Raw genomic sequence first — 16601 nt, 5'->3', positions numbered from 1 at the left:
CCTCATCCTGTTTACCCTTATTAACTTTTTGTCAGGTCTTTAAACTTTTGCCTGCCTGTATTTATTCCTTACCTTCTATTGCCCACTAAAGACATGTGCTAGCATCTGTACATTCAATCAGTCAGCAGAATATAGCAGGACTGAATCCTTAATGACACTAAATGATTTTCTGCAATAGTTTGTCATCATTATTAAACTCCGGAAGGAAGGTGTCTTGCTGGATGTGCAGTCCTCACCCTGTTGATTCACCAAGCAGCAGCAGGACCAAGGCACAGCCGCCCGCAGTCGGTATGGCTCAGCAGGGTTTGGCGTGACGGCACGATGACTTAGGGTGTCAGCGGCAGGAATGCTAATGCCACTTGGAGAGCTCACGATGGCCTCACAGGAAGCCTGCCAGGAGGCTGGGGAGGCAACTAATTGCCTTCAGGTTGAGCAGGATTTAAATCTTCTCCCTCGGCAGCATGAGAGAACTGGGTCCCCTGTCCCCGAGCGTGGCGGGCACGCTGGGTGTCCCCTGGGTGTTCGGAGCCACGGGCTGGCCAGGCCAGGCAAGGCAAGAGGAAATAACAGGAGCTAGTGAGGGGTTGGTGCGGCAGGGACCTTTGGAGCTTGGAAGCACTGGGTGCCCAGCATGCAGAGGGCCGGGAGGAGCCCCCCTGCAGGCCTTGCTGCCGCCTGCGACATCCAGGGACAGGCTGGTGGAGCTACTGTGGGACGAGCTGGGACCCAAGGAGACGTCCGTGTGCGGTGGCAGCTACCACGGCTCGAGCCTCCATCTGCCTCGGCACCGCGCCGAGGGAGGCTGGGCCACGCTGGCCTCTGGGAGGACAAGCTGAGAGCATTATAGCAAGGCTGACAGCAAAGACAAGATCAAACCATAAATGCCTTCTCCAAAATGAGTCTTTGCTGGCTGAATGGAAAACATTTAGAAAATATATGAAATTGGAAGCCTGAGAATGAGGAAGCCTCCCATGTGTTTTTCCTCTCCAAAACAAACCTTGGCAGCCTGAAGCAGCAGGTCTTCAGGTGCATAATCTCGTCTGAATTGCCATCTCTCCCATACCAATGGGAGCAGGAGGGTCTGAGGAATTTGGGCTCAGTGCCCTAATCACTTCACTCAAAGTGTGCCTGCATCACACAGTTTGTCTTTATGCTAAAAACGAGAAAATAACTTGACAACGAAAAATATGAGAGAACGGTGATTCTAAGCTGTCTTTGGTTTCTGTTTTAATGTCACTGTTAGCCAGGGATTTCCTAGAGCAAAGAATATTGATTTTTATTTGTATTTTTTTCTGAACTCTGAGCAAACAGAAGCTGGGCTCCTTCTGAGAGGCGATCTGAGGAAACCTTGGGCTCCCGCCTGACGGGGCTCAAAGCCATCGCGGTGGGAGCGACAGGAGGGCAGGCAGTGGTGTGGGCAACAAGGCTCCTGCTGCAGCAGGTCCGAGACCCCAGCATCTGCCTGAAGTGCTGCTGAGCTCTGCCTGGGGCTTCTGAGCTGCTCTGCTCTGCACCTGGAAAGTTACTCCAAATCGTTAAGGCTAGATTGAATTGATCTTTTGACTGCACGGTCATACAGATATAAAGAGCATCGCCTAACTGTACATTTTTATGGATCAGTTTATTTTTAAATTTATTACCAAGAGATGGTCTGCATTTATTAACACACACACACACAAAAGCAAAAGGTGAGCAGGCCACGTTGAGAAGTTTGAAAGTGGTACTTTGGAAAAAAACTTTCTGTATTACCCAGGTCTTTGCTGGCCTTTTATTTGCTCTTCTTGCCTAACTCGTAAGAATTATATATTGTCCATGTAGTGTCCACGCAGTGTGGTATATTTATTTCAAGTTCCAAGTTTGTTGCTAATAATCCTGCCCACTCTGAACTACAAGAACAAGCACTCCCAGTCCCCAGGCATAATGCAGAACAACGTTCACCTATGAGAAAGCTTAGCCAGGAGGCACCGCGCAGGGCTGTTGCAGCGGGTTTGGATGAAGTACCCATGCCTGCTGCTTTAGGGCTGAGTGCTGAGCACGCCGAAACCACATGGAGCCGGGGTGGCCGGCCTGTCCTGCACAGGACAGGCCCCATTGCCACGGTGCCAAGACTCAATGCCAGGCAGGATCTGTGGCACTGCCTGCCGATGCCGTGCGGCCGTGGGCCGTGGGACCTCGTCCCCATCTCAGGGGAGGGATCATCACGCTGGAGCACGGCTGGGCACAGCCACCCGCTGCTGGTGGGTGAGGTGGTGCCGGGCTGCAGGCGCCGGGCAGGAGCTGGGCCCAGCACTGCCCTGGGGTGCCTGCTGGTGGAGCAGTGACAGGGGCATGTGCTGCTGCTTCACTGGGTGCTGCTCACCCTCCTGCTGTGTCTTTCATCTCTGATTCTCTAATGGCACCTTTCCATCACACACACTCCTTGTTATTTCTTGTTCCAAGCTGAGATCTCATAGGCACGAGAGGTTTTTCAGGTGCCCACACCAAGATGAGAGCCTGGACTTGCTGTCGGGATCCTGTCCAGCTGCTGACTGGTGTGCATTTGAATAAATTGTGACTGAAATACATGAGATGGCAACAGCTTAAACCAAACTTTCAGTTCATGAAAGCTTGCCAAATGTACAATCCGGTGCATTACCCTTGTTCCTCTCCCAGAATTTCTCACTGACATCCACAGAAACGTCTGAGCTGGAGTGTGGGCCGCTCTGTGCCTCCCCGGCAGGTGTCTGCGGGGCCTGGCCCGGGGATGGGGATGGATGCTGGGACGCATGGACTTGTTGAAGCTTCGATACTGCCCCTTGGAGCAGACAGGATCCAGAGATGTTCCCAACAAACTGAAAAGCTGCGGTGAAAATAAAGGGTAAAGGAGAAGCGTGGGGTGGCATTCATGCACAGGATGATGACTCGTCAGGTGTAAGATGGGCAATCAGGCTAATTGGGGCAATGGGGGAAGAAGTACTACAGTGAGGCAGCATCGCAGGACATCACTGTGGGTTGTGTGTATAAAACCGTCACGTGCAGACTGTACAGAGCCATCTCTCTGCTCCACTTGGCAGTATCTCCCTGATCGTGCTGTGTCTCGTTTCAGGTGTGGGTTTCCAGGCACCATAAAAACAACAAGCGAGTTTTTGGGGGAGTGTGATCTCTGAGATGAAAGAACTGAGTTCCTTTTAGACAGTGTGTTCAGATAAATGAGGACCAAGAGAAAGAGTGCACAAGTCTTTAAATGGGTTAAAGCCTCGTTCAAAGAGCAATGCAGTCGCACTCTTCCTATCTTGGGGGGCAAACCCAGTGGCAGCAGAAAGCTAGGGCTCTCCCACCACGCAGCTGGGCAGGCGGCAGGACCGGGTCCTGGCTTTCAGCAGCCTTTGCTTGCCAGGTGCCTGTGCAGGTGGCTTCTGTGTTCTTCCATTGCTCAGGTGCTGCTTTTGTATGGTATATCTCGAACAATTTTCATATTACTCTTTTGAACACTTCAGGATTAGGAGCTGAGCCGTGAACTTTGTGGTGCTTTTGGCAGCTGCTGGTGTCCTTCAGTGCTGCTGGAGCAGCAGCAAATGTAACTGGTGTCTTCATGTGCTCCATCTCACTCAAAGCTACGTCTTAAGAGCCGTGGCTGCACAAACTGCAGCACTGCTCAGGAAGGAGTCAGGTTTATAAGTACCTGCTATTTTCATGGAGTCACAGTTTTGACAAAAAGATCTCCGTTCCTGTGTGCTTTATGGAGAAGTAGTCATGCACATTGGTTATGCTGATTATCCACTTGAAATTTTAATGTTACCAGTTGAAAGTGAATATTTATTCACATACGCTTGTATGGGTTTGTTCCATGTAATCACTGGGAAGAGAAAGCAGAAGGGTGAGGGTGTGCTTGCCGGCGGCAGAGGAAGCTGCTCCCACATCCCCATCAGCAGGGCAGCCTGGGCAGGGCCCACTGCTCCGTTCCTGCCCCACTCTTTTACCAGGTGCAGTGTTCCCAGCTGAGGGGACAGTGCATGGGACCCCGTCTGGCCCGCGGTCACTGCGGTGCCAGCAGTACCACAGGCTCCAGCGATAGCTTTAATTACACTTCAGGGTAATTTCTGTCGATGAGTGCACGCATGCGCCAGGGGAGCACTGTGGGCGAATGCCCGCTTCGTGGGCTCTTTCACAACGTGTGCTCCTGCCTCCTGCACTGCACAGTCACGGTGCCGCCGCAGCACGGGAGGTGCGATGCAGCCTGTGCAGGCCACACGGCTGCCATTCTACTCGGGAGTGAATCTGGAGCTCCCTGGGCGTAGCTCCTGCCATAAAAGATTATGGCCTCTTAGCGTGGCGTGCTGAACTGTGGATGAGGTGGTGAAGGAACAGATGCGAGGCAGTCAGCGTTTTACACGTACATAAACACCTTAAAGCAACATCTGGAAAATTGCTTGGGAAAAAAAAAAATCAACAGATTTTTATTTATAAGTTCTGTGGTTTAGTTTTTATAGCATTTTACGATGCACATAAATTGTTGTTTAAAAACAGAAAGTGTAAAAGAAATTCCAGGGGGAAGGCAATTGTTGTTCAGCCTTAACTTTGATAATCTCTTTCCGGAGGAATTCACTGTCTTCTGTTTTCAGCTCATGGTTGCATTTCGCTGGCAACTGGAAAAGTTAACAATCGCCTTTTACCTTTATTTGTATTTGAAATTCTAAGTTTAAAATGTTTATTCAGATTTATTATGTTCGCCGAAAGGTAAGTTTGTCTTTTTAATATGCCAAAAGAGATCCCAAAGGCCACATGTGCCTGGGGGTGTTTTAGAAGGCCTGATGCAGAAGACGGTGGCATGAGGCACGGCGTGGCTCGGGGCTCAGCACCCCCAGGGCGGGTGTACCAACTCACCTCCCCCGACCCAGCCCGCGGCTGCAGCCCCTGCGGCACCGCATCGTCCCCGTCTGAGGGGGTCTCAGGAACTGAAAGCATCCTGCGTGACAGCGACAGCCACGCATCATTATACTTCACACTGGGTAACTGAGTTGAAAAAACAGATTGTTCAGTATGGGATTAATACTCTTCATGTCTCAGTTGTGTTTTTACACCAGATATACAGATCTGGGTCAGAGTCTGCTGTGTGGGATAAGTTTTACACTGCCGGAAGAAAGCATGGTTGAATGTGAATCAAGCTGGAAAATACGCACCAGGCTGAGTAACGTAAAGCGTGCTGAAGAGAAGCGGAGTTAAACAGTCTTCGTATTTATGTGCAAATGTCTATTTTACAATTTTTTTTTCAGTTGCCCCCACAATTCAGGAACTTAAGTCCAGCGGCGTGATGCTTGGAGGGAACGGACTGATACGGTGTGAAGGTGCAGGCGTTCCTGCCCCAGTCTTTGAGTGGTACAGAGGAGAGAGGAAGTAAGTAGCCCTGCCTGCCCTCGCTTGGTGCCGCCGGGGCCACTGTTGCCACTCGCGTGTCCCCGCAGGAACCGGGCTGCAGGAGGGCTGAGGCAGGGGCAAAGCTCGTGGTGGCAGCGGGTGCTGGGGTTGTCCCCCCAAAAACCATGGCAGCAGGCCTCAGCCCTCACACCGCTCCCCTCGCTGCAGAGTTGTGCACGGCTGGAGCAGTGCGGCTTCAGAGGTGCTGGCTGCCGACAGCTGTGCTGTGCAGCTTCTGGGGGAGTTTCTTCGTTTTCTTGCAGTCTTAGTTTTTGTGCTCATAAATGAGGCATAATAGGACTGTCCGTGGCTGGGCTGTGATGGTGATAATTGCCATAATGAGCCTAAGGTTTAAACATGCTTTAGTAATTGCAGCCTTATAAGAATAGTAACCAGAAAGGCACTGAAAATGCCTGCTGAAAAAGCCTACTAAAAAGAGGTATCTTTTTTTAAAAGGCTTTTTAAAAAAAAAAAAAAAAAATCTTCATAGCTTTCCTACTGAGAGCTTTGGGGGTGAGAAGGCAGGCTGATTAGCAAGACTTTCAGCCAAATCTTAATGGCTACAGTTCTTCACCCAGTTGCGCCATTAGCAGTGTGGGCTGTGGGTTTTCAGTCCACTGGCTTGAGCAGAGCTGCTGCACCTCCCAGCATCTGAAAGCAGCCAGGGGCACACTGCCAGCCCGAACCCTAAAACTTCGTCGTGTGCTTTGGTGTTGTTCACAGCCAGCTTTGCTTTCAGGTCGTTAGTGCTATGTAATGATAACTGGCATCTCTGTAGGATCTTTTTTTCGAACAGATTTTGTTTTACAACTCTTACCTTACCTAAGGTATTGTTTCTCTTAAGTTTGAATATTGGTGCAGGAGAAAGTGGCTGTTCTCCCTGATAGGCAGCTGTCCACACGCATCTTCTAGGTTCTGGAATTTCCCGGCTTCTGAGTGCTGGGTTTCTCATCAGCTCTAAGATCCCATTAAACCTGGGAGCTGACATGAGAATATTAATGACCATATTTCATAGGAAACCATCTGTCAGCTCATTGCTCAGTGGCCAGCTGCTCCCCTTTAGGAACATTGCTCTTCTTCCTTCCCCACTTCTCACAGCAGTCATAACCATCGCACTTTGACCATTTATTAAAACATTCTTAAAAACAATATAATTGACCTTTACTATATATAACAGTAGAGGTTTTCCTTCTGATGGATAAATTCATCTACAACCTGTTTCTAAAGATGCGTATCACATTGTACATATGTTGGGGGGAGATGTAACAAATATATTTTATATAAAAACTATTGTAGCGCAGGTTTTAATATAGACCATAGCATTCTGGATTCAATTAACCATTTCCAGCATAATAATCACCTTCCTATTTATGAAAGTCACCAATTCCTTTCTTCATGAGTGCATTCAGTGTCACAGGAGCAGCAGGAAGGAATAAACAGAGCATTTCAGGACACTGAAGCTGTGCCTTCTGTTTTCCATTTCAGTAGTTGTATCACCTGAGGCTTGCTATAATCAGCAAGACATGTACTGTCCTATTGTGTCTTACCGCTCAAATATTCTGTTAAATCTAATGGTACATCATTTTTTGCTAAACTGCTTTTTGCAGACATGCTAAACACACATGACTACAAAGGTACTGGGAACCTCCAAACCACCACTTGCAGGACAGAGGAAGGTGTACACACATTGTTTTGCCTCCAGCATTTCCCCTTTACTTTGGAAAGACAGAAAGCCAGCACAGAACGAGCCTTGGACAGATCATTCATTGTTTTAAAACAAAACTGAGAAGAGTTAGCTTTCATAGGTAGCTCAGAGTAGCATGTACGTTATCCTGCAGATAATTTGCTGGTATATTGCAAGACTATATACGGGGAGTTCACACCCTGCTATGTATTTGTCTAATAGAATAGAGAGAGTCCCATTTTCTTCTGTTAGTCTTGGACTGAGACCCTATTTTCTTTCTGTAAATCAGGATGAATCTTTGAATAAATGAATAGTGGGAGTTAGACCTGAAATCCTAATATATGTTCAGTGTCTGAAAGGAGCCTTTTGGGTCTGTAAACTGTATTGTTGTTACTTAGGTTGATGTAAATCAAAACCCACAGTTTCCAGGCTCCTGGGATCATCTCATCATAAAACAGTCATTAAAACTAAAAATAAAAGCAGTCACAGACTCCATCCAGTTACACCTACAAGGAGCTTGCAGGGCTAATTGTACCTCATCACCAGGCTTACAGCAGTTCTTGCTCATTAATTTTCCTTAAGCGTTGGCTCATGAGCGTGCTTTGCAATGTCCTTCCACAGCCCAAGGTGAGGAGCATAAAGCCCTCAACGTGTAGCCCTGGGACCTGTGCTGCTTTCCTGCTGCTTTTTACCTGAACGTGCAGGTTGACCGCTTCTCCTGTCCTGTTGCTGGGGAAAGGCGAGGAGGGGTCTCTCAGTCACTTTAATCTGTAAAAATGGTGCCATGAGCTCCGTGCAGGAGCCTGGTCTAGTTGAGATGCTGGAGGTGCCCAGGGCTTGGGGTGCTGGGCAGCAGCTCCCGGTGGTGGCACCCTGGGGAGGGAGCTGAGGAAGGGCCATCACAGTGACTGGGTGTGAGCACTCTGAATCCCCATTAGGAACCAAAACACACAATTGCATGACATTGAAAAGGGACTGGAAGTTTTGGGGAAAAGTTAGTAAAAGCTTCTTAAAATCAGAATAGCATTTGGCTTCTAAAACTGCACAGGGATTCCCTGTGGGGGGAAGGAGGCTTTGCCGTGCTGACTCCTCACATCTGAAACTCACAGCTCAAGTATGTTATATTACACAGCTACGCAGAAATTACATCTCAGAAATTAAACAGCCACAGGGAAGAAGCCCAGAAGTCGCTAATCTAAAAATACTAATTCTCTTATACTTGATAAAGCAAAGAAGACCTACATTTGAAATAACAAAACTCATTATAATGGTTTAATATATTGTAATAATATGAAAGTATTCAAATATGAAACGAAAGGTAGATATCCCTCAGGTACTGACACATGGTCTTCTCTCCATGCATGGGCATAGTCTCTGAAATAAGACTGCATTTCCCTGTGCAGCTTGTGGTACAAAGCAGGAAGGTGAAGAAATGTGTAGGGTGGCTGCACACACGTGAAAATGCTGTTGAAGTCTGAAACGTAGCTTGGAGAAACCCACTCAAGTAGTAAACTCCATGTGCAGACAATGAGCTGGGTAGAGCAGCACGTCAGTAATTAATTTAAACCTAAAAGCATCGGGTTCTTACATTGGCAAACAGAAGTCTTTGAAGCTGCTGAGTGTACCCTAACTAGAGCCGACTCCTCTGTCGCATAGTCCCGTGGTTCCCCATGGTGTCACGGGCAGGGAGGGCAGGCAGCTCTGGGCTTTCTCTCTCAGCGGGGTGGGAAAAGAAGGGAAGAACATCGGCAGGAACAAGGAGAACCTCCACATGCAGTAGCATGGGTGCAGGTTGGAAGGACAAACGTTTCTGCCTTTCATCAGCCTGGAGAAAAGACGGGTCTCCCAGCGGCAGTGCATGCCCAATGCTGAGCGTCTCAGCCTCAGCCTTTTACACTCCCCACAAAGCAACGTGTGTCCCCGGGATGCGCTCTGTCCTCTCCCGGGGGGCTGCGCAGCCCGGCCCCGTGGCAGCGAGGGGCAGAGCAGGAGGAGGGAGCAGGAGCACAGGGAGCAGAAGCCGGGGCGCACAGCGGGGTGCGGGGTGCATGGGGGCAGAGGCGTCCTGGTAATGCTGAACGCGTTCAGTGCATGGTATGCAGAAGTGCAACTAATGATAGTATATTTTTAGACAGAATGCTGGAAGACCACATTCGTTTCCAGGATATATGATTGTATATTCCAGCGTATCAAATAAAAGTTGGATATTTCATCCAGACCTCTGCTCTTTATGGGAAATATAAGGAAGTATGAGTAGTCAGCTATTGCTAGAATTTTAATCATGTGGTTACCCTTCTCAGCTAGCTGTCTGACAAGAGGTGGTTTACCTATAATAACAAAATTTAAATTGGCCATCACCCTTTGTGCCAGTGCAGTGGTATTTATGACCTGGTTTGGAAGCTACACTGAAGTGCCTGGACAGTGCATATGAAATTTGACCATGGAAAGCTCAAAGTCAGGGAAATAGAGCCCAGGAAAACAGTTGTGTTTTGGCTTTTTCCTGTGTTTTGTTGCTTAGTTTCTGTTCAGGTTGCTGTCTCAGGGTGCCATGTTGCCGTAGCACATCCTTCTAATTGCAAGTATAATTTGTTGCTATAGAGGCTTGTAAAATAAATTGTGGTCACAATCCTAATTAGTCACTTTTCTAGCTACCTAATTCTCATCAGCCATCAGTTAAAGGTGCATAACATCACAAGCAATCACCAGAGACTGAAAAAACACTCTCTGAAAGATCTACCATAGTACTGAGAGGTGGGTGCAGAGTTACTTTTAGGATAGCACTCGCTCTGCCCTGCTTCCCAGTCTTACCATGTCTCCTACTAAAGCCTCCCTGCTGCCCCGCTGAGCCCCGCACGAGCTGGCCACCCCACTGACTGCCCACAGTCCTCAGGTGCATACCCGCAGGGCCAGGAGGGAGCACTCCCGTGCCAGCACATCCTCATCTGGCTGCCTGAATGGGCAGCATGTCAGCTTTGAACACTGACTACCCATTTGTGCCCTAAGTAAAGTATTTAAAGTTTTAGTTAATTTTGCCCAATTTAAAATCTAAGCTCCCCATCTGACACTGGTGCTGTCAGGTGGCTAGGCAGGCAGGGCAGGGGGTGCTCTTCTTTAATTCCTTTGGACTGCAGGACAAGCTGGCAGGAGCTGTTCTCCTCACTACCCTACACCTCCAGGCTGCCAATGGCCTCCCAAATCATCCCCTCTGATAAATTATATGAGTTAGAGAGGTAGACTCATATATGGTATATGAGTTATAGACTTTTTTTTTTTTTTGCCTTCTAGACTGATCAATGGTCAACAAGGAATAACTATTAAAAATTATAGTACAAGATCGCTTCTTACTGTTACCAATGTGACAGAAGAGCATTTTGGCAACTATACCTGTGTTGCTGCCAACAAGCTTGGGACGACAAATGCCAGCCTGCCTCTCAACCGTAAGTAACGTGGACGTGTGGCAAGTGTTCGTGGTTGTTTGTTTCCACATACACGGATTCAAAAGAAAAAAAAATAGTAGTATATTTTTGTTTTCCCTGGTTTGCTTCACAAGGCGTATAAATACCATTGTATTCCTCAGCGGTGGGAAATAATACACCTGGCTGTTTATTCTGTGCTGTGGAAGGGTTTCTGTTTGGAAAATGATGAAACGTTTCATGGGCATCAACAGATTATGAATCTACAAGGAAACACACAAGGAAACCCAACCTGCTGTCACAGTACAGTGTCAAAGTAGCATGACAAAACCTTTAAACCTTTCTGCTCAGAGCAGTGATACTTGGTGGCCAAGCATTGTAAGCACCATTAAGAACTCTTCTGGAGAGCTTTAAGGGGTGCTGCTGAGCTGCACCACTGGTGTGGGCTCACCACGGCTCGGGCTGCCCTTGGCCTCATGAGCGGGCAGTTGGGTGAGCCGAGGGGACAGGCCGTTAAATCTTTTGTTGGAAACAATAAGCACCGACGTAGGCAAAGTGCTGAGATATTTTAACATGAAGCTTACATAAAATGGGTCTCAAATGTCCTACATGAAAGATATTTTTAACCATGATTTCATAGTATTTCACATTTGTTGACTATCTAGCCATCTGTTAGTGGCATCCAAAGATGTTCATAGTTAACTTCAGTGATAATCTGTTCTGTTTCAATAGTGATAGTACTGAAAGGCAGACGTACTCTTCTCTGCATAAAGATATTCCTTACTGAGTGGAAATTGGAGTGCAGATTTTCAGTTCCTTAACTCCTAGGGTTATTACCTTCTAACCATGAAGTTTCGTTCTTGATATACTTACTCCGTGATACATATTGTCAGGATATTTGAAATTACTGCAGAAGAAGTGTAATAAGCAGAAAATAGCATGAAGTCTTTCCTTCCATTCTATTTAGTATTTGAGAAATCATTAACAAAGTGAAAACAACACAGCACATCTTTTAAAGAGAAAATGCAAAAAGTGAAAACAAAGGAATATTATCCTAGAAGCAGATCGTATTTGGTGCATTTGCAATTCAGAGAAGGTAACATTAAGATTTGGTTTAATTTTGAACAGAGCAGAGCTGAATCTGTCTCTTAGTTGCTGCTGGGATTTTATCAGCTTTATTTTGTCGGGATAATAAGTACTGTGTGCCAACTGTTAAAAAGCACTTTGAGGTGCAGAGGTTGAAAATGTCGGATTAGTACCAAGTTCATTGTTACAAATAATAAAAATACATATTCTCCATTATGAAAGAGATGGGATATGTGAAGCAGAACAGTGTTAGAGAAAGTGCTGAAATCTGGATCTGATCCTGATCTGCCTGAATGAAATATGGGGTTGGTGTTAGCTCCAAGGTTTGTCTGAAAGACTGAGATGAAATGACTTATTTTATACTGTGATCTTTCTGATTCTAATCAAAACAAGGAGAGGTTGCCAAAAGGTGGTGATCTAGATTTCAATTGGGAATTAAGATCAATTTACAAGGGGTTGGGCATTTTTCCTTGCTCACAGTTCGCATTAGTATCATCTAGAAAGAGTTTCTTTTTTTTTTATAAAAAAAAACCAAAAAACTCGCACTGTAGCAACATATTAAATATGGATTCCTTAATACTTCAGAGGGAATTTTCTCTTGTAAAATGGTACTTGCATTTTATTTTGTTGGCAATGACAGAGAGTGGAACATATGCGCTGGTTCAGGTATGTGCAGGGGAAGCATCAGCAGTTACTGGTTGGTTGATAGTCAAATACAGTGTTAAGCATAACTTGATCATCGCATTACTTGACAAATGTTAAAAATTAGAGATGAATGCCTTATTTCAGCGTAATTTTGAAGTGTTAGCTGCGTTGGCACGGCACAGAGCAAGGTGTGGCTGCCCTGCACCCTGCGGTGGGAGCTCAGGGACGGTGCGGCTGTGTCAGGACCGCGCGGCTCTGCTGTCGGGTGCTGGCACGCTGTGTTGGGAATTGAGGGGCTGCTAATTGGCTGCTTCTCTCTGCTCTTGGTGTATTTTAAGAAAATTTTGTATAGCAGAGAATCTGTATTTTCTTTCTTTGTACATTCCCATACTACATATAATCAGGAACTTCGCTGCACACAGCTGGGAGCACCTCTCAGGGGCAGAACTAAGCGTGGTCTCTGCTCTCAGGGTCTGCGTCCTGTGCAGGTACACAACCCAAGGATCCCAGGAAAACAATTATTTCTTCTACTACCAGGAGGGGCTGGGTTTCAGTGATCCATAAATGCTACCTCGAGCTAACAGAAGTCACACGGGGATGTTAGGGCTGCAGGTAACAGCTGGCTGTGTGCAGCTGCGGACTCTGGGCTGAGCAGAGGACCCGCGGTTGAACAGAGTGGTGCAGGACGGTGCCAGCGGGGCGCACGGGGCAGGAGGCTGCAGCTGCTCCCACGGGGCCTCGGGGCAGGCACACCAGGCCTGGCCTGGGGACACACTGCCAGGAGCCCAGCCTGCGGGGCTGCGGCATCCCACATCCCACCAACGGAGCCGACTTTGCCTCTACCCTGGCTGAAGGCTTGGTGGTCATGTCTAAGATCTAGCAATTAATAATAAATTCAGCAGCTGTAAAATGGAAAGGCTGAGCCTTGCGGGAAAAATACAGAGCAGTAGTGATTCCAATAAATTAATAATGAATGGCAATTTGCTAATTATTCATGGCCAAGTCCTTCATATCATCCAAATGTGTTGTTTTTTGAAACTATTCCTGCCTGTCCTGTGGCTAAGCTTATGATGTAGAGGATCCCCCCCCGAGCACCGGCGTGATGAGTGTTTGTTGGACAGTCCCATCCTGCCATCTATGGGCCTAATTTATCAGATGCTTAGTGCTGCCGTTGTTGGCCTTTCCCAGAAGTTTTGGTACTTAAGAAAAATGTAGTCTTTACTGTAAGTAAAGCACGGACTTGCTGATTCATTAAACAGTTTCTGCAGGAAACGCAATATGGTGTGGGCACAGGGCAAAAGGTTCGATCTACCAGTGGGGAATGGAGTGGCCTTTTTTATAATTAAGCAGATCTTGCTTTTAAATTATCCCAATTTTAATTCAGAACAAAAGACATTTTCCTACAAACAAATTTGCAAGGCCACCATGATGGGAGTGAGTTGTCATTAGCCCCTGGCACTGAGGTGGGTTTATTCTACCTTTTGCTCTGACAAGCGGCCAGAAGGGAGGCGGTTGCATTGCTGCCACCAGCAGCATCCCTGCGAGAGCGGCCCCTGTCCAGGCACTCTCCTGCCTCGTGCCCACGGGCAGTGCCCGCCTGCAACCCAGCATGTGGATTCGGGGCTGGATTGCTTGTTTTCTCTTTACCAAAGCTGAGTCACAGTGGAAGACTTTCTCCTCCACCTGAGCACTTGTTACGTTATGGCAGGAAACTGGGCAGCAGTTGAAATCCTGCATTTGTAGTCTGAATGTAGATTAAATCTGTACACCTCTAGAAACTATAAATCTACTTAGGAAGAGACTGTTCACAGAGGCATAAAATTCCCTGCTACGCGTGAGCTCTGTGCCCCTACAAGATAAGATACACACGAAAGTCTGGATTCATGTAAGCCATCACCTCACAGAAGATGAAAATAGTCATTGTGTCTCTAGTAGACATGGTTTGGTTTATTCTTAGGTAAAGGTATTTGTTTGTGTTTTTAGAGAGCATCTCCTGTACATTCCTGAGTATTTTTTACGAATGCTATAAATAGCTCACCTGTGAAGTGGTGCCTTCTTAAGAAAACTTGCAGTACAGAGGAAGCATCCGTGTCTGTTACTAGCAGCTGCCATAGAAATGACTGCTCTTAAAAGGCTGGGTTTGTCTTCCACAGCTGTTACAGGGGGTTGCACTTGGAGGATGTGGCTTATACAGAAATCTTAGATATAGTGTCGGGAGTTGTTCTAAAACATAAATGATTGTGAAGGGCTGCAGCAAAGGTCAGTTGTGACGTTTGGAAGGGGAAGGAGAGCATTGCAAGGTGTGTGAGCAATGTGGTAGTATTTTCTGTGCTAATGTAATTGCTGCAGCTAAACAGAACTACTTTATTGAATAAGCATCCAACTGTGAACTTATGGTTAGTGCAACATGCTTATAATCTTGTTGCAAACATTTTTGCATGCCAGAAAGCACCAGACCATGCCCTCGATTTATATGCGTTGATTGCATTGTGTCCTGGTTCCTACGTAAAGATTCCTAATCAAACTGCTCTACCAATATTTTTAATACATCGAGTTTCATGTCTGAAATGCAAAAAATTAATATTCTTCCCAAAATCTAAATTAACTCACTATAAACAACACACTGCATGTAACGATATGCATGCTCCTTAGTATCATGGGAGTAGCACTAGATATGTCTACTGGAGCACGAGATCAGAGGCATCGTGGGTATCTGCAGTGCGGTGTACTGGTCTTGCAATGCCACGTCTTCTAAATAAAATTAGTATTGAGACAGACATCCATTTTCCTTGGCAATTTCCTGGCAGTCTTACTCATGGGATAGGAATCTGCAAACTTTCCCCTTCTGCTGTTGGAGCCATAAAAATCAAAGCAAGCAGGGGTTTAGGGGACTTCAGAGATCATGCCAGTCATTTGACCGAGGGCAGGGCAATTACACTCCTGGCTGCCGTCAGACCCGCTCCCCACTGTCCATGACCATCACAGTCAGGCTATGTCTGTGTTTCTCTGGGTTGGAACCAGGTGGTCTTTAAGGTCCCTTCCAACCCAAACCACCCTGCGGTTCTGTGATTCTGTGACCCAGCCGTGCTCCTGGGCTGCGGTGGCTGCACTGCTGGGGCATCACGGGGCCTGGCCCATCCTGCATGCTGGCTGCAGCCCCGACCTCCTTCACCTGGAGCAGAAGTTATCCCGCCCCGAACCACGTGCTAGCGATGCCAGCAGCTGCATCACCGCTGTGCCACCTCTTCTGGGCTCCGGGGAAGCTCCCCCGGCTGTGTGCTGTCCCCAGAGGGACAGCGCTGGCACAGGTGCCATTAGCAGCAATAACCTAGGTGGCTGTTGGAAACCACGTGAAGACTGCTTGGGACTTCTGTTCATATGGTTTGGTGTCATTGTAAAACTCAACAGGTTATTTTTATTGACTGAGAAATTACATTTTACTGTCTTTTCCTATGTGAAAATTCCTATTGTTTAGCTTTGGCTGACCTACCAAATTTGACATTTCTCAAAAGAAATTTACTCCCCGTGGAAATTCCCTTTGTGTCCACAGTTTCAACTCTTGTCCAATTACCTAAGAAATATTTTGCTATTTTTCCTTTCAAATACTGGTCCGCAGAACAAATCACCCTTTAATTGGCATTGTTTTACGTTATGTCTCAGTCAGGTGGGACAGCTTGCACACACACACACAAATTGCTTAGATATATCCATACACCTATAAAAATTTATGTGAAAATTCCTGTATTCATTAGAAGCCTATTCAAAGACTACTGCAGTCAGCCGAAAACATTTAATGATGTAACGAGGTTTGGCTCAAGTTCAAAGTCTCCTGTGGACATCACAGGGCAGAGAACTGGTTCCATAGCCCAAACTTTTCATTTGAGGTGCCCAGTCCTGCCCCCAGGGCAGTCAGTACCCCGACCTGCTCCCCTAGCTCCTGCTGACCGTGTAGCAAAGGTCTTTGCCTCCACTTCCCAGGAGTGGTGTTGGACAAGAAGCAGATTTGAAATCCATTCCGGGGCCTCAAAATCATTTGTAAAGGGACTGTAAAATGTCTGAGCCATACGCTTCCTTGTGGTGGCTGTCAGGGACATCCGGGTAAGGGACAGCCAGGTCCATGCCTATAGGTTTTCATGGTACATCCCTTAACAAAGCCACGTCAAACCTTTTCATGGTGTGTTGTCCTGTCTGGAAACTCATAATCACTTCTTCTGTTATAGACTGAAGGTAATTTGTTCTGTCCTTGGTTTTGCCTGCCATGTCCAAGTTGGCCTAACGGGCCTGGCAGCAGCAGGAGAGGTGAGCTGCCACGGGAAGGAGCTGGAGATGGAGCCTGAGAGGGACACCCAGCTCCTGGTCCCTGTGGCTGAATCGGGGAA

The 16601-nt window shown here is 47.0% G+C and overlaps 1 protein-coding gene across 5 annotated transcripts in view; it reads left to right on the top strand.

The window, feature by feature from the left end:
• Nucleotides 1-16601, top strand: part of NEGR1 (neuronal growth regulator 1) — a 270020-nt gene that overhangs the window by 189591 nt on the left and 63828 nt on the right. For all 5 annotated transcript variants that reach the window (XR_005821905.1, XR_005821906.1, XM_040564961.1 and 2 more), the window contains exons 5-6: nt 5253-5373; nt 10364-10515. Coding sequence is in view for 3 of the 5 variants with exons in the window: in XM_040564961.1 (XP_040420895.1) it covers nt 5253-5373; nt 10364-10515 (273 nt within the window). In the remaining 2 variants the exon portion in view is untranslated. The remainder of the gene's footprint in view (nt 1-5252; nt 5374-10363; nt 10516-16601) is intronic.

The sequence above is a fragment of the Cygnus olor genome, chromosome 8 (genome assembly GCF_009769625.2).
Source record: "Cygnus olor isolate bCygOlo1 chromosome 8, bCygOlo1.pri.v2, whole genome shotgun sequence".
NCBI classification, from domain to species: domain Eukaryota; kingdom Metazoa; phylum Chordata; class Aves; order Anseriformes; family Anatidae; genus Cygnus; species Cygnus olor.
The sequence above is the reverse complement of the archived record's forward strand: the minus strand, read 5'-3'. Positions and strand labels throughout refer to the sequence as shown.